At 33.6% G+C, this 19,534-nt stretch overlaps 1 protein-coding gene across 1 annotated transcript; it reads right to left on the bottom strand.

Moving 5' to 3' along the window:
* Nucleotides 1–1,280: 1,280 nt before the first annotated feature.
* On the bottom strand, nt 1,281–5,097 carry LOC120355751. Its single transcript, XM_039444416.1, has 2 exons — nt 4,978–5,097; nt 1,281–4,109 (listed from the first exon to the last, which is right to left on the bottom strand). The coding sequence occupies exons 1-2, from the start codon at nt 5,080–5,082 to the stop codon at nt 3,912–3,914; spliced, it is 303 nt and encodes a 100-aa protein (XP_039300350.1). The 5' UTR covers nt 5,083–5,097; the 3' UTR covers nt 1,281–3,911.
* Between the last annotated feature and the right edge of the window lie 14,437 nt (nt 5,098–19,534).

Here is a 19,534-nt window from a genome sequence, read left to right on the forward strand (position 1 = left end):
AAACTTTCACAGTATGTTTGACATGTGTATATCATCCTGTATGCCAATTTGAATCGAATCGGACAATTAGAAATACCCGTCAATCACTTTTTATGCTGGTCAATAGGTTTTTTACCCCTAACCACCCCTAACATCATTATATTTTGATGAAACTTCAACAGTATGTTTGACATGTGTATATCATCTGTATGCCAAATTTGAAACGAATCGGACAATTAGAAATACCCGTCAATCACTTTTTACGCTGGTCAATCACTTTTTATGCTGGTCAATAGGGTTTTTTACCCCTACCACCCTCAAACATCATTATATTTTGATGAAACTTCAACAGTATGTTTGACATGTGTATATCATCCTGTATGCCAAATTTGAATCGAATCGGACAATTAGAAATACCCAAATTTGAAACGAATCGGACAATTAGAAATACCCGGTCAATCACTTTTTATGCTGGTCAATAGGGTTTTTTACCCCTACCACCCCTAAACATCATTATATTTTGATGAAACTTCAACAGTATGTTTAATATGTGTATATCATCCTGTATGCCAAATTTGAAACGAATCGGACAATTAGAAATACCCGGTCAATCACTTTTTATGCTGGTCAATAGGGTTTTTTACCCCTAACCACCCCTAAACATCATTATATTTTGATGAAACTTCAACAGTATGTTTAATATGTGTATATCATCCTGTATGCCAAATTTGAAACGAATCGGACAATTAGAAATACCCGGTCAATCACTTTTTATGCTGGTCAATAGGGTTTTTTACCCCTAACCACCCCTAAACATCATTATATTTTGATGAAACTTCAACAGTATGTTTAATATGTGTATATCATCCTGTATGCCAAATTTGAAACGAATCGGACAATTAGAAATACCCGGTCAATCACTTTTTATGCTGGTCAATAGGGTTTTTTACCCCTAACCACCCCTAAACATCATTATATTTTGATGAAACTTCAACAGTATGTTTAATATGTGTATATCATCCTGTATGCCAAATTTGAAACGAATCGGACAATTAGAAATACCCGGTCAATCACTTTTTATGCTGGTCAATAGGGTTTTTTACCCCTAACCACCCCTAAACATCATTATATTTTGATGAAACTTCAACAGTATGTTTAATATGTGTATATCATCCTGTATGCCAAATTTGAAACGAATCGGACAATTAGAAATACCCGGTCAATCACTTTTTATGCTGGTCAATAGGGTTTTTTACCCCTAACCACCCCTAAACATCATTATATTTTGATGAAACTTCAACAGTATAAAAAACTCATATAAAAACTAAATGTATTATCTATTAAAATCGTATGTTACGATTTATTTATGAATTCAATTTAAGATAAATACCCCATATATCTGTATAAAAACTTCTTTTATTAAATTTTTTCTATTATAAAGCCGAGGAAGCCCTGATTCCCAAGGCAACCAATTGTATTGAGTCTATTAAATTGAGGGCCAATCAGAGAGTAGCTTATAGAATTATTCTAGGAAGAAGCAAATTTTTCTGAAAACCTCTTTCTTCTGGCTTAAGATCCCAACCCGAGAGGATGCACATGGAGTTTAGGGTCTTTTCTTATTCCTTTTAAAAATTTTTTAACGAATTATTAAGCCAAACCCTTTTTTAAATGTAATGTATGTTTGTTGAATGTTAATTGTTTGTGAACTCAGTGCTGTCAAGGAGTTCGTAATTGTAAAGATTCCCATAAAAATAGCTTTAATTCGAAAGAAACTTATAAAAATCTGGATCACACGTTAGCCCAGCAGTGACGAAAAGGAGCCTACCTAATTAATTATTGGAAATAATTAATTCAATCCACGAGAACATCCAGAACTTCAGTCAGTGAGTGATAAGTCAAACCAAATGAGCTCATTTGTCTACGTTCAGTGGGGTAATAATTAATAAAAAAGCGCTATTCCAATTAATTAGAGTTAAAATAAAAAGTCACCACGTGTTGAACAATATCACATAGTTCACAAGAACATTTTATAAATTTATTTATTATATGTAGGAAGCTTACTTCCATGCACTGCCCGAATTCATATTAAAAGCCCTGAGATCTCATGTTCGAATATTAATTTATTAAATATTAATTTTGTTTATTGAACAAAACATATCATATCAAACTTATAGACCGAACAGGTTTTTATTGCAGAATTTTATATTGATTGGAAGTCTAAGTACCAGTATTAAATATAATATATTTATGAATTTGAAATTCATTATTGTGAATATTAGCAAAGCCTGTGATAATTATTCAGATTTTAAAAGTAGATTATTTAAGTGAATTATAGTTATATCGAATATTTTATGCACATTTTTTTATGGGAATATATTTTGTGTTTTATGTCAGCATACAAACTTATAGAATTTTTTATTATATCCTAACTCATCTCGTGTTATATAGTTTGAGCTGTTTTGGTACCAACAAATATTTAGCAGCACTTAAAATCATAGAATCAAATAATATTAACCTTATTCAGAGCACTCAATATTTATCATCCTTTGATGATATTCATTTCATCAGCCAGAACAAATATATTAAGAAATTATATTAATAAGGTTCCAGTTATATCATATAAGGATCCAGAGAGCTTCAAGAACTGGCGTTGTAAGTTCTAAGGAATTTTGAAAGGGTATATTGGTGAATACTTGTATTCACGACGAGCGTTTTAAGAATCAACTAGAAACAACTATAGTTGGTCCTGATTATTCTCTAGTGGTACATGGTTACTGATAATCAGTCATCAAATATTCTTTTAATTTCCTTACTGGTATTCTTCAAAAACTTCATAGAAGCAGCGGTAAGAATTATCAATACCTGGTCCTTGAACCTTATGGTGATTATTTGTATTTATAAAATTCATGTTTCTACCACTGAGCTAGAGCTGAGGTTTGAACCCAGTAATTTTGCGAGCCGGAAGGCCTTAATTTTTTGTGAATTTATTCGCAAAAGAGGGAATTTAGAGACTGCTCTTATAAATACCAGAAACATCGTATTATCTGTGAAGGAATTGCAATCTACAACTTCTCACAATAGCTTCATAACGTGGGACTCTATCATAAGAGATAACCCCCCCAGGAGCACAACTTCACACAATGGCACCCAACCAGTGGAGCATGAGGAAAAGCTTACCTACTCAATCTTACTATCAATGATTAATGAAATTATTGATAAAACTGAAAGCTGCAAGAAACATAATCTGAAGTTGTTTCGACAAGATATATCTGATGATCTATTGTAAGTTTCTGGCTAAAATAATTGAGTTGCTCTTCAAATTAAAATTTTTCAAGCTGCATAAATACAGACAAACTGTATCACACGAGTTTGAGAACATAATTCTCATAATAGAGAAAATTGGATGGAAATTTCCATAAAAGTTATAGTAAAAATTTTGATTTTGATCTTTGAATCTAGACATTGTATGCTGACCAGGGTTATAGGTTATTTGAGGCATTATAATACTATCGTTATTCAGGAGGATAAGACCCTAATTAAAATTTTAAGAACTATATTAGTGTAATTTGTAAGCCATATCTGTCTATGTTGATAAGCGTACCTGTAGCACTAGAAGGTCTTTTTGTAATATATGTATATGACACTTGAAACTTCAACACAACACAATTTTATCCAGAATAGGCACTATCACTGAATCCATTTTAATATTCCTGAGACTTGGCAACACACTTGGCTATTTACTCGAAGTTTTCCATAATAACGTCACCATGAACCAGTCGCCGGCTAACTCGCAAATTTCCTACTTCAGCGAACATCCCCAAAACTATGTAGCCACGACACCGGCAAATCAACAGCCCCAGGACGATGCAGCGGAGACCCCACGAGAGAGAGAGGGAGGCAGCATATGCTCCATCAGTTTCGACCCGCAAAACTTAGCCCAATTGTCTTCTACGAAGATTGATAACGTCGTCGATGCGAGTAAGTCCGATGAGAGTCCGGATGAGGGAGTGAGGGCGTCCAACCCGGTACCGGCGTCTCCGCAGATCGCTCCAAGCGTCGCCGAAGGAACGGAGAATGCCGCTACCCAATCGCCATCCGATATCGCCAGTCAACCGCCATCCGCCACCAACCTGGAAAAACGCAATACAACATTAGACTCTTCAGTCGGTTACATTACCAATCTTATGGCAAATGATTCTACAAACGAACTCAAACTCATGCTCAGTCAAATCTTAGCAAGACAGGACAATGAAGCGAAGGCAAACCGGAAGCTATGCAGAAAAATAGTGAAACTATCACTGAAAATATTACCAAGACTGTACAAGAAGGTATTAAAACCATGGATGCAAAATTTTCTAGCTTCAGGGAGGAAGTGAGAAATATAATAGATACAAAAATAGATACTCAATCTGCAGTTATCAAAAAGCTAGAAACTCGTCTAGATGATGTCACCTGTCAAATAAATGAACGGTTGGATGACGTACCAAAGGAAGTTGAAAAACAGGTGGACGTATTGGGTAAGGAGCTGGGCACCGCTATCATGGGAACGGTCATGGGAAAGGTGTTAGAAAATAAGGGCGAGATAGAGTCGAAAGTGGAGGAAAATAATAAGAAAATAGTAGAAATAGTCAAGGAACAAAGTAACGTGCAGGCATGTATAGCAAATTTAGCGGAGGAGGGGGCAAAATCAAGTGAGAGATACGGCATGTTGGAGAATGCTATAGGCGGACAGCAGTTGAAGCTAACCGGATTGTATGATGAAGTGAATACACATAAGAAAATTATGAATGATAAATGGATCGCAAATGAAGAACGAGTCTCCAGAATAGAGACACGTATGGAAAATATCCCGGTCAGTCGAGTGCAGTATACACCGAATGAAGCAGTAAACGGCACTCAACTTTTTCAAAGTCTTGGAAAATTCGATAATTCCTACCGTCATATGCAACCCAGACCATTCATAGATCAAATAAAAGCTATTCAGGAACTGATACCCACCTCTTGGTTAGTATGGCGTTTCCAACTGTCCAGTCTACTACTTGGCGAGCCGCTGATGTTTTTCCAGAGCCGGATGCGAGATATCAACAGCCTGGAGGACTTCATCTCCCAGTTCCTGCAACAGTATTGGAGTAAATGTAAACAGATGGACGCATTGTCAGAAATTATTTTATGCACTTATGATAGCAGAAATGGACAATCCTACACTGATTTTATAACAGATTTGATGTATAGAAACTATCAGTTAGACGAATCTCTAGCTGATTCATCACTGGTCCACATCTTATCAAAAAAGCTTCCTTTCAATGTTCGTATGACACTGGCAGTATCTTCGATTTCCAGTTGTGAAGAACTGATAGAACATTTACATTCTATCCAATCAGCTACTTCTGAGCCAAATCATATAAATAAACAAGCAAGAAATTTTAATCAGCAAAATAGTAATTTCAAACAAAACAGTAATAATGAAAATCATATAGCAAATGCTAGAGCAAATGCGCAAAGAGCGAAGTATACTGAAAATAATAACAGAGTTCAATCATTTGATAATAATTATAGAAATAAGTTTCAATACCGAAACAGTAAACAGCATCACAAAGAGGCATATTATGATAACAGAGATCACTGGAATAGAAATAATAAACGGAAAATAACCTTCACAAAACAGGACGAAAATAAACAAAATCATAACCAAACAAATACATCTTATACAATAGCACATACAACAAGGACAACACAAAATCAACATGCAAATGACCCACCACCAGACACACAGGAGCCCATACAAGACAGCCTACCACACAAAACCGCCGCCCGCCATGCACTTGAAACGCCCTGTAAACATCAATCCCTCTTGAGCCTTATATTTCCCACTGAAGAACCATCACCGCAGGAAGAGCAACCCGCCACCGAGGAACACCAGGTTACAGTAGAGGAATTATGTAATATGGAGCCCACATGCGATGAACTCGTTTTGAACGCCACACCCGCGCATCAAAGGACCACCACCAAGCATCCGCGCACCGAGCCTACACCCGCGCATCAATCGACCACACCGAGGCACACCAAGGATGGGAAGGAAGACACCAGTGAGTACCGGAGGACAACATGCAGGATCGGAGGAACGCCCACCGCAAGGCCCGGAGACGGAAACGCCCGAGGCAGACACCGGACGACCGACTGCATGACCGACTACAGGAGAAAAGAGGCATGCACCGCAAGGCCCGGAGGCGGAAAGTCAAGCGGAAGAAAAAGAAGTACCGCGCGCGACGATACCAGCCGCATGCACGTTTCAAACGCCCGAGGAGGACACCGGACCGAAACCAGGATGGAGGACCGGAGATCGACGGCATGCATCCGCGGCACATTCGCTTTAAAGCAGAAGATCAGCGATGTGACCGGCAAAATGGACATAATAAATGGAATGAAACTGGAGCTACTGGAAGGACTAATATGGATTCATACAGGGATAAAAACGGAACTGAAAGGAAAACTACGATTGAAACATGCATGGATGATAATAATAAAGTGGACTACGTATTGAGTTTGATGAAGGATAAACAGTGTTTAAGAAGAGTAAAAGAAATAAGAAATTATAATAAGAGAGTGAAAGTACCTGACTATTACATGTTGAGAGATTATATTGTTAAAGAAATGATAAATGTTCTGATGTATTGTATACTATTTGTTATGGCTGTGATATGGATAAAGGACTGCGTTGTAGGTATGATAGAAGATATTATGTTGTTGTTATTAAAAGAATCTATTATTGATGATGGGAAAGGTAATATTATAAAAATGTTTATTGTTGTGAGCCTACTAATTTATAACGAACTGAAACCAAGAATATTAAATGAAAGTGAGAGGAAAAATGCATTAAGACTACAAGATGATTGGAAAAAGAATGGACTGAAATATATAACCATTAAGGAAGCTAAGAATTGTTTGAAAAGGTATACAAGATACCGAGGTTTTATATTTATGAAGAATAAATCATCATAAGGACAGCCTCATCTATAAATAACAACCGGACAGCAGCCGTAACTGAACGTAATACCGTTCAGTTGTATGAAGAAAGCAAACCAAATTTAACTTGGTGGGAAAATATTTCTAATCTCAAACCGTATTATCGAGACAATAAGCGATAAGAATATAAACAATAATATTTGGATTCATGGATCTACCTGTCAACAAATACGTACCAAACAAACACCAGGCAACACACTTATTTCGCAGACGAGTATCCACTTCGAACAACAACACCTGAAAATAAAGAAATAAAAAATTTAGAAACCATTTTTTAACACCTTTCTTATTGATGAAACAAGAGAATAAATAACTTCTAATGTTAAAAAGCCAACTTACCTTCATGTAGCAGGAAGAAACATCAAGATGGCGACAAGTGACAAGCCGAAGCCAACGTAAACCAGCTGTACACTACGAAAACCAGAATAGTCAATGCCTATTAAATCATCAAAGTTGATACCCCGAATAAGAAGATCAAGTGTCATATAAATGTGAATTGCATGTAGAGATATTATAAAATATTATATTATTATTATTTATGTATAAACTATTAAGAAAATCATTAAAATTATCCGCCAAATGATCAAACCGCATAGTTACCACCAAAAGCATTAATCCCAAGTCTCAATGTATTAGAGGAATAAGAAGTTCGTGTTGATAAAACCTACCAAAGATTATCTTTAAAAATATCCATTACATGAAAACAAAGCCCAATTTCTGCAAGAGAATGAAATGAAAATGTACAAGTCACTGTTCTATGTTGAGGGAGAAAATATGTTATACTCTGCAAGTCGGAGAATTATCAGTTTGTTAGGTTGGCAATGATTTTGCACCAACATTCAAATGTGCTTCTGGCCTGAGGGCAGAGCGTGGATTAGAAAAAAGATTTATATTATGTATGGAGGAGGAGATAGTTTATATTGTGTATTGTGTGTAGAAGGAGATTGGCCGATGTAAGGCGTATGTATTTGAATTGAATTTATTTATTGTTGTATATGTTGTTGAATTGTTAGGAGGTAAGATTCTCAGTAGAGTTATTAGCAGACTTTGTAACATATATGATTTCTGATCCAAAACCAACTGGATCATAAAATTTATATTATATTCTCGAATTGTCGTTTTAAATCAGAAATCAGAGGGCGTTTTGTGTCACGTGGTAATTTGAAACCACCAAATATTTCTAAATGAGCCAATAAAATGTAATAGAACTATAAAATTGGAAAGAAGGTTAGACCTATCTAAAGAGTAAATCAACTCAAATCAAGTATTATTAGTGATTAGGAGTAATAGCATTATCAACAACGATAAGAAAATATGTATTATTGTGATTTAATAATTATGAGAACTCATTGGTAAGATCAAAAAATTATAAAGCGGCATAATTATTATTGGCGGATTACAAAAAAAAAATAAAATAAAATGCATGAACATTGAGGTTAGAGTTACTTGTTTACGTTTTGAAAAGAATTAGTCGATCTTGGATAAATCGATAATTATCCGAACCAATACTGAATGAATCAGCTGATTATTCGATCAACCCATATGACCGGTTGAATCATATAAAATTCACTCATAAAGGATATATTATGTATACTAAAGGAAGTCGATGTGTAGAAATACAAATAACTATTATTTCTGTATAAATATTTATTATAATCTAAAAAAGCATGATAAATCAAGAGTATAAAAAACTCATATAAAAACTAAATGTATTATCTATTAAAATCGTATGTTACGATTTATTTATGAATTCAATTTAAGATAAATACCCCATATATCTGTATAAAAACTTCTTTTATTAAATTTTTTCTATTATAAAGTCGAGGAAGCCCTGATTCCCAAGGCAACCAATTGTATTGAGTCTATTAAATTGAGGGCCAATCAGAGAGTAGCTTATAGAATTATTCTAGGAAGAAGCAAATTTTTCTGAAAACCTCTTTCTTCTGGCTTAAGATCCCAACCCGAGAGGATGCACATGGAGTTTAGGGTCTTTTCTTATTCCTTTTAAAAATTTTTTAATGAATTATTAAGCCAAACCCTTTTTTAAATGTAATGTATGTTTGTTGAATGTTAATTGTTTGTGAACTCAGTGCTGTCAAGGAGTTCGTAATTGTAAAGATTCCCATAAAAATAGCTTTAATTCGAAAGAAACTTATAAAAATCTGGATCACACGTTAGCCCAGCAGTGACGAAAAGGAGCCTACCTAATTAATTATTGGAAATAATTAATTCAATCCACGAGAACATCCAGAACTTCAGTCAGTGAGTGATAAGTCAAACCAAATGAGCTCATTTGTCTACGTTCAGTGGGGTAATAATTAATAAAAAAGCGCTATTCCAATTAATTAGAGTTAAAATAAAAAGTCACCACGTGTTGAACAATATCACATAGTTCACAAGAACATTTTATAAATTTATTTATTATATGTAGGAAGCTTACTTCCATGCACTGCCCGAATTCATATTAAAAGCCCTGAGATCTCATGTTTGAATATTAATTTATTAAATATTAATTTTGTTTATTGAACAAAATATACCATATCAAACTTATAGACCGAACAGGTTTTTATCTGCAGAATTTTATATTGATTGGAAGTCTAAGTACCAGTATTAAATATAATATATTTATGAATTTGAAATTCATTATTGTGAATATTAGCAAAGCCTGTGATAATTATTCAGATTTTAAAAATAGATTATTTAAGTGAATTATAGTTATATCGAATATTTTATGCACATTTTTTCTATGGGAATATATTTTGTGTTTTATGTCAGCATACAAACTTATAGAATTTTTTATTATATCCTAACTCATCTCGTGTTATATAGTTTGAGCTGTTTTGGTACCAACAAATATTTAGCAGCACTTAAAATCATAGAATCAAATAATATTAACCTTATTCAGAGCACTCAATATTTATCATCCTTTGATGATATTCATTTCATCAGCCAGAACAAATATATTAAGAAATTATATTAATAAGGTTCCAGTTATATCATATAAGGATCCAGAGAGCTTCAAGAACTGGCGTTGTAAGTTCTAAGGAATTTTGAAAGGGTATATTGGTGAATACTTGTATTCACGACGAGCGTTTTAAGAATCAACTAGAAACAACTATAGTTGGTCCTGATTATTCTCTAGTGGTACATGGTTACTGATAATCAGTCATCAAATATTCTTTTAATTTCCTTACTGGTATTCTTCAAGAACTTCATAGAAGCAGCGGTAAGAATTATCAATACCTGGTCCTTGAACCTTATGGTGATTATTTGTATTTATAAAATTCATGTTTCTACCACTGAGCTAGAGCTGAGGTTTGAACCCAGTAATTTTGCGAGCCGGAAGGCCTTAATTTTTTGTGAATTTATTCGCAAAAGAGGGAATTTAGAGACTGCTCTTATAAATACCAGAAACATCGTATTATCTAAATTGAGGGCCAATCAGAGAGTAGCTTATAGAATTATTCTAGGAAGAAGCAAATTTTTCTGAAAACCTCTTTCTTCTGGCTTAAGATCCCAACCCGAGAGGATGCACATGGAGTTTAGGGTCTTTTCTTATTCCTTTTAAAAATTTTTTAACGAATTATTAAGCCAAACCCTTTTTTAAATGTAATGTATGTTTGTTGAATGTTAATTGTTTGTGAACTCAGTGCTGTCAAGGAGTTCGTAATTGTAAAGATTCCCATAAAAATAGCTTTAATTCGAAAGAAACTTATAAAAATCTGGATCACACGTTAGCCCAGCAGTGACGAAAAGGAGCCTACCTAATTAATTATTGGAAATAATTAATTCAATCCACGAGAACATCCAGAACTTCAGTCAGTGAGTGATAAGTCAAACCAAATGAGCTCATTTGTCTACGTTCAGTGGGGTAATAATTAATAAAAAAGCGCTATTCCAATTAATTAGAGTTAAAATAAAAAGTCACCACGTGTTGAACAATATCACATAGTTCACAAGAACATTTTATAAATTTATTTATTATATGTAGGAAGCTTACTTCCATGCACTGCCCGAATTCATATTAAAAGCCCTGAGATCTCATGTTTGAATATTAATTTATTAAATATTAATTTTGTTTATTGAACAAAACATATCATATCAAACTTATAGACCGAACAGGTTTTTATCTGCAGAATTTTATATTGATTGGAAGTCTAAGTACCAGTATTAAATATAATATATTTATGAATTTGAAATTCATTATTGTGAATATTAGCAAAGCCTGTGATAATTATTCAGATTTTAAAAATAGATTATTTAAGTGAATTATAGTTATATCGAATATTTTATGCACATTTTTTCTATGGGAATATATTTTGTGTTTTATGTCAGCATACAAACTTATAGAATTTTTTATTATATCCTAACTCATCTCGTGTTATATAGTTTGAGCTGTTTTGGTACCAACAAATATTTAGCAGCACTTAAAATCATAGAATCAAATAATATTAACCTTATTCAGAGCACTCAATATTTATCATCCTTTGATGATATTCATTTCATCAGCCAGAACAAATATATTAAGAAATTATATAATAAGGTTCCAGTTATATCATATAAGGATCCAGAGAGCTTCAAGAACTGGCGTTGTAAGTTCTAAGGAATTTTGAAAGGGTATATTGGTGAATACTTGTATTCACGACGAGCGTTTTAAGAATCAACTAGAAACAACTATAGTTGGTCCTGATTATTCTCTAGTGGTACATGGTTACTGATAATCAGTCATCAAATATTCTTTTAATTTCCTTACTGGTATTCTTCAAGAACTTCATAGAAGCAGCGGTAAGAATTATCAATCCCTGGTCCTTGAACCTTATGGTGATTATTTGTACTTATAAAATTCATGTTTCTACCACTGAGCTAGAGCTGAGGTTTGAACCCAGTAATTTTGCGAGCCGGAAGGCCTTAATTTTTTGTGAATTTATTAAATTGAGGGCCAATCAGAGAGTAGCTTATAGAATTATTCTAGGAAGAAGCAAATTTTTCTGAAAACCTCTTTCTTCTGGCTTAAGATCCCAACCCGAGAGGATGCACATGGAGTTTAGGGTCTTTTCTTATTCCTTTTAAAAATTTTTTAATGAATTATTAAGCCAAACCCTTTTTTAAATGTAATGTATGTTTGTTGAATGTTAATTGTTTGTGAACTCAGTGCTGTCAAAGAGTTCGTAATTGTAAAGATTCCCATAAAAATAGCTTTAATTCGAAAGAAACTTATAAAAATCTGGATCACACGTTAGCCCAGCAGTGACGAAAAGGAGCCTACCTAATTAATTATTGGAAATAATTAATTCAATCCACGAGAACATCCAGAACTTCAGTCAGTGAGTGATAAGTCAAACCAAATGAGCTCATTTGTCTACGTTCAGTGGGGTAATAATTAATAAAAAAGCGCTATTCCAATTAATTAGAGTTAAAATAAAAAGTCACCACGTGTTGAACAATATCACATAGTTCACAAGAACATTTTATAAATTTATTTATTATATGTAGGAAGCTTACTTCCATGCACTGCCCGAATTCATATTAAAAGCCCTGAGATCTCATGTTCGAATATTAATTTATTAAATATTAATTTTGTTATTGAACAAAACATATCATATCAAACTTATAGACCGAACAGGTTTTTATCTGCAGAATTTATATTGATTGGAAGTCTAAGTACCAGTATTAAATATAATATATTTATGAATTTGAAATTCATTATTGTGAATATTAGCAAAGCCTGTGATAATTATTCAGATTTTAAACGAATTGGACAATTAGAAATACCCGGTCAATCACTTTTTATGCTGGTCAATAGGGTTTTTTACCCCTACCACCCCTAAACATCATTATATTTTGATGAAACCTTCACAGTATGTTTGACATGTGTATATCATCCTGTATGCCAAATTTGAATCGAATCGGACAATTAGAAATACCCGGTCAATCACTTTTTATGCTGGTCAATAGGGTTTTTTACCCCTAACCACCCCTAAACATCATTATATTTTGATGAAACTTCAAAGTATGTTTGACATGTGTATATCATTCTGTATGCCAAATTTGAAACGAATCGGACAATTAGAAATACCCGGTCAATCACTTTTTACGCTGGTCAATCACTTTATATGCTGGTCAATAGGGTTTTTTACCCCTACCACCCCTAAACATCATTATATTTTGATGAAACTTCAACAGTATGTTTGACATGTGTATATCATCCTGTATGCCAAATTTGAAACGAATCGGACAATTAGAAATACCCGGTCAATCACTTTTTATGCTGGTCAATAGGGTTTTTTACCCCTAACCACCACTAAACATCATTATATTTTGATGAAACTTCAACACTTTGTTTAATATGTGTATATCATCCTGTATGCTAAATTTGAAACGAATCGGACAATTAGAAATACCCGGTCAATCACTTTTTATGCTGGTCAATAGGGTTTTTTACCCCTACCACGCCTAAATATCATTATATTTCGATGAAACTTTAACAGTATGTTTAATATGTGTATATCATCCTGTATGCCAAATTTGAAACGAATTGGACAATTGGAAATACCCGGTCAATCACTTTTTATGCTGGTCAATAGGGTTTTTTACCCCTACCACCCCTAAACATCATTATATTTTGATGAAACTTTTACAGTATGTTTGACATGTGTATATCATCCTGTATGCCAAATTTGAATCGAATCGGACAATTAGAAATACCCGGTCAATCACTTTTTATGCTGGTCAATAGGGTTTTTTACCCCTAACCACCCCTAAACATCATTATATTTTGATGAAACTTCAACAGTATGTTTGACATGTGTATATCATCCTGTATGCCAAATTTGAAACGAATCGGACAATTAGAAATACCCGGTCAATCACTTTTTATGCTGGTCAAGGTTTTAGGCAGTCCCCCCAAATCTCACTATTCTACACCAACACTCCGTGTAAACAAAAGCAGGCGAAAACCAGCGACAAAAATGGAGTCTAATCAAGCAACAGTTCCCGTGCAAATCGCTCTCCAAGTCCAACATTGACTAACTCACCAGCACACGTCTGTAAATATTGGATACACTCAGCAGGTACTAATCAGCTTAATAATTACACTCACTATGCTTAATCACTGTACTTTATAATTAATTAATTGAAAAGTAAGAAAATCTAGAGACTGAAGTACACTTGAAACAAACAGGGTAGTCCAGTGCTACCAACCAATGGCCTCGACCATTGATATAGAGAATAAGATTAAGAAGAGCGAAGTCCGCTATGATGCCACTGCGCTAGTGTAGCTACCAGAAATTTCGGGCAAGAAGTCGGGTATTTGTATTCGATGTGTAGAAAAAGAGCCTTTTTCAAATGATATTTTTTTATTGAAGCAACAAAAAATATTCAAAGTATGGTAGTTTCATGCAGTGCTTATGGATGTACGAATCAGCATGTGCCAGATGAAAATATTTCTTTTCATACATAAGTATTTTTATATTTTCATCGGTCATGTTTCATGCAGGCTAAGTTAAACGGTGTGCACACGTACGTTTGCCTCGGGTGAGCATACGTGTATGGGCTTGCATTCGCACGTGTGGACACTGTTCGCTGAGGCATGTGGGCGAACCAGAACCCTGTCGGTATTTTGGCGTGCTCAAAGGCGCCTCGGGCGAGCATTGAATGTACGTGTGGACGCGATTTTGCCATACGGGTGAGGCAAAACGTAAACATTGAAGGTGTCATAACCTAATTCCAATGAATTAGGTTGATGAATGACAAATCAAATTGTGATCCAATAACTAATTGTAAATTGTAGGATTTTTGTAATTTTGTAGGATATGTGGATTGTCAAATATTTAAATAGAAACATGCATGGAGTATATAATTTGTATCATGATTAACAAATTCAGAACTGCATAATTTAAGTGAAAAAAGCTTCTCTACAGGGTTTCTACAAGAAAGTATAGCTCAAATATTATTTTACTGTGGCTATCAAATCATCTTGTGTTTGTTTCATGTTATCAATCAGAGTTGTTAATTAAAATTGTAATCTTCAATATGATATTATATGTTTTAGATAGCTAGGCTATCTATAGAGAGATTTATTCAAACTTTGAACTAGTATTCCCTTAAAGGTAAATCTTGAAGCTAATCTTTTGGAGAATCTTGTTTTGTCATGTGTATGAGCAGAGTTAGTTTAAAATGGGCAGCAATTTAGTATTTGATTAATTTATGGCTAATTTCCTTAAAGAAGACTGTCAATTTTGTGAGACAGTGTTAAGTGCTTTGATTAGGTCATCAAAACTTCTGGAATTATTGTAGAAATTTTCTTTTTTTGAGATTCAGAATAGATATTGAAAACCAACAAATGAATCGCCCAATGCCAAGAATCTCAAAGTTAGAGCCAATCGTTCTTGTGGAGTTATTGCTTCCCTCATGATGATATCATTTGTTTAGATAACTAGTTGAATTAGATTCAGTATATTAGGCCTATTAAGATAATGTTTTGACATCCTAATAAAGTTTGAATTGTCAATCTTATGTCATGTAGCAATTTATTTCCTTACTTCAACCCACAATCGTTCAACCCACCAACATCGTTTGTCAAGTTTTATTTTTGATTTTATTATATAAGTCATTGAAATAAAATGATACTGCTGCAATTTGTGATAACTATCTTCAATGATGGAATGACGCCATTGTTGTCATGTTGTGGAAAATCTACATCTATCATGGCTTCGTGTCGTCTGCAAATCAGATAGCTTTTTGAATGCCGAGGCAAACGTGGATCGCGTCCACAAGGACGTACAGTGAATGTTGAGGCATGTGTACATACGATTGTTCGCGCGAATCTGTACGGACGTGTTTACAAGGCTTAAGCCTAGTGCCAAATGATTGTTTCAAGGAATATTGTGCTTATGTTGATTCATTATCATTATTTGCCAAGTAATAAAATATAAGTCTCGGTAATATGATAATAAATATTTTATTTCCATAGATCCAATATAGGTATCCATATTCCATTCCATTGATTTGTCTTATATTGTAATATTTTGTGAACTATGAAAATATTGTATGCTAAATTTGTATTATAGAGAATATTATTTGCTAAAATTGTTATTTGCTAAATTGCTAAAATTCTTGGTCTGGGTAACCAAACCTACATTTTTTTCTGGGTGTACTCACCTACATCTACAATTTCTTTCTGGGTGTACTCACCTAAACCTAAGATTTTCGACCTATATTTATTAAATTTTTTTCATACCATTCTTTAAAAGAGATTCTAGAAGAAAGTGTGAATTGTTGGATTAAGTTTGGATCAGTTCCACTCTTTTTCATTATTGAGATTGATGTTTGGTATGAAAGTTGCAGCTAATGGTATGCATTGTAAAAAATGGAGAAAATTCTGAATTAAATTTTCGATATCAACATTAATATCACTATTGTTATCTTTATCATACAAATTTCGACCAAATTTATCAACACTCATGATCTATTTTTATAATAAATGTTTAATACAACCTGAGGTGAGTTTTCAAGTAGTTCAAACTTAGCTGGTTAAAGACAGAGGGTCATCCCCCCCCCCACAGGGGGGGGGGGTTAGTGCTGAGGTTTGTGTTGCTTAAGAAAGGGTCTCAACATAAAAATATCATTAGAGATTCTGTGTGCTTGTTGCTCTGTTTCAGAAAAAGTTGAGTTAGGATCCCTTGACAAATGGATTTACTGAAAAAAATTATTCTTGGTTTCTTAGTTATTCAAGAAATTGGATCTACTTTTTCCATAAGATCCTTATTTTCTGTTCAATCTTGACAAATGTGGTGTTGATGGATTTGTTATTAGATTTACTGGAAAAAGTTATTCTTGTAAATTTATTGTAAAATTAACGGTTTCTTAGTTATTAAAGAAATTGAAAAAAGCTGGATCTAGTTTTCCCATGAGATCCTTATTTTTTGTTCAATCTTGACAAATGGGATGTCACTGGATTCGTAATTAGATTTACTGGAAAAAGTTATCCTTGTAATTTTTTTTTAAATTAACGGTCTCTTAGTTATTCAAGAAATAAAAAAAGCTGGATCTAGTTTTTTCCAAAAAAGTGGGAATGGGGATCTTCATTTGAGATTTATTGTGAGATTAGGGGTATGGCTAGGTTAAGTTAGTTCAGATTACATTGAATTGAGCAAGGTTAGAACCAAGAATCAGCTTTGGGGCAGATTTGGGGGCAGCTTTGAGCCAGCTTTGGGGCAGCTTTTCTTCAGTACTTTTACTTTACCCCTACTCTTGATGGATTTTAATATAATTATTTTTCAACTTTTCGTCATTTCCATTACCATTATGATACAATGATTTGTTCATTGAACATTATTTTTAAGTTGACCAAACATCTAATTTAATGAACCCACCTCACTACAGATTTTGATCCATTGTATTAGCAAATGAATCTCATTTTTAAAATATTTTCCTATTACCATGTATTTAGGATATGGAAAATAAAACATTTATTGTAGATCGCTAATATTACCGTATATTTTATTAGATGGCAAATAATAATAAATTAACTGTTATCACAATATTTCGTGAAACTGTTTCCATTCGTTTTGCAACTTAAGTATAGGTACCTAACTATACTCTATACTCCTCTATTTAATAAAAGAAAATAAATAATAACTAAATATTATAAAAAAGGGAAAAATAAAACAAAAATTATAGATCGCTAATATTACCGTATATTTTATTAGATGGCAATAATAATAAATTAACTGTTATCACAATATTTCGTGAAACTGTTTCTCATTCATTTTGCAACTCAGGTATAGGGTACCGAACTTTACTCTATACTCCTATATTTGATTTATAAGATAATAAATAACCACATACGGTATTATAAGAATGAGAAAAATAAAACAATAGCAATGATGAAGAATTTATAGACAATTTTAGCAAATAATATTTTTTATAATACAAATTTAGCATACAATATTTTCATAGTTCACAAAATATTACAATATAAGACAAATTAATGGAATGGAATATGGATTCCTATATTGGATCTATGTAAATAAAATATTTATTATAATATTACCGAAACTTATATTTTATTACTTGGCAAATAATGATAATGAATCAACCTAAGCACAATATTCCTTGAACCGATCATTTGGCACTAGGCTTAGCCTGCATGAAACATGACCGATGAAAATATAAAAATACTTATGTATGAAAAGAAATATTTTTATCTGGCACATGCCGATTCGTACATCCATACACACTGCATGAAACTACCATACTTTGAATATTTTTTATTGCTTCAATAAAAAAATATTATCATTTGAAAAAGGCTCTTTTTCTACACAGCAAATACAAATACCCGACTTCTTGCCCGAAATTTCTGGTAGCTACACTAGCGCAGTGGCATCATAGCAGACTTAGCTCTTCTTAATCTTATTCTCTATATCAATGGTTTAAATGCTCCCGCCAGTCAGAGTTATTGAGCCATATGAATAAAGTTGAGCATTTGCTTATACTTCTAAAATATGGAGCATTTGCTTCATTTTCTATGAATAAACTTGAGCAAAACCTTTTGCTCATGCTCATCAAAAAAATAGTTTGAGCATTTGCTCAAAAGTAAAAGCTTTTGCTCAAAATTGTATGAATAAACTAGAGCATTTGCTCAACTTTTGAAGCAAATGCTTCAACAAAGGTGAGTCTAGTCTAGAGCAGCTTATAACCTTTTGCTCATAGTAAAATGGCTCAACTAATTCATATGAGGAAGAGGAAACTATACCAGATACGATCACAACCAATAGTTGAGAACTATAAAACTCTTTTTAGATTCAACCATGATATATATCACCATTATCCCTACAAAAGAATGAATTAATACAAAAGATAGCCATCACAGAATAGGAGATAGGCATTTAAGAAGAAGAGAGTGTAGACGATTATAAGGCTATTGATATTATAACAATATGCTGAAGATTATTATAGAGATGACATTTTTTCACGCTATTATTTCAAAATTCCAAACTCAACTAACCTAAAATTCTATTCATAAATAGAAAGCAGAACAGACAATGCAAACACAAGCGGTGCACCCTATTTGCATATTTAGCGCGCTTCCGTGAGCTATAAAAACAAACTAAGGCTACAAAAGCGAATCAGCTGATGAAAAATCTCTAAAATACGTGAGCATTTGCTCCAGAGTTCAGGAGCATAAGGTAAGAGTATAAGGTAAAGCTTATTCATATAAAAATGAGCAAATGCTTTTGCTTCTACCTTTTGCTCATGAGCAAAACCTTATGCTCCATGCTCTCAACGGAGTCCTCTACCGTTGCAGGTCTCGACTGTCGGGGCTGTACAAAAATTAGAGAGGCCTCAACTGTCGCCTAACACAGGCGACATTTGAGGCCTCTTTTTCAGGAGTCCTCTACCGTTGCTGGCCTCGAATGTTGCAGGTCTCGACTGTTGGGCCCAAGGAGGATCGTGGAGACGAAACAATAGGCTAAACTAAAGTGTGAGATAAATTTCTTTTAACACGGCTCTTTCTCAAAGACGGAGAGGT

Source organism: Nilaparvata lugens, unplaced genomic scaffold (genome assembly GCF_014356525.2).
Source record: "Nilaparvata lugens isolate BPH unplaced genomic scaffold, ASM1435652v1 scaffold4611, whole genome shotgun sequence".
Taxonomy (NCBI): domain Eukaryota; kingdom Metazoa; phylum Arthropoda; class Insecta; order Hemiptera; family Delphacidae; genus Nilaparvata; species Nilaparvata lugens.

Coding starts and splice junctions, on each gene's coding strand:
- LOC120355751 (XM_039444416.1), bottom strand. CDS start 5,082: ATGAAGTCCTCCAGGCTGTTGATATCTCGCATCCGGCTCTGGAAAAAC. Junction 4,110..4,977: donor AACGCCATACTAACCAAGAG/GTGGGTATCAGT, acceptor GCGTTTTTCCAG/GTTGGTGGCGGATGGCGGTT.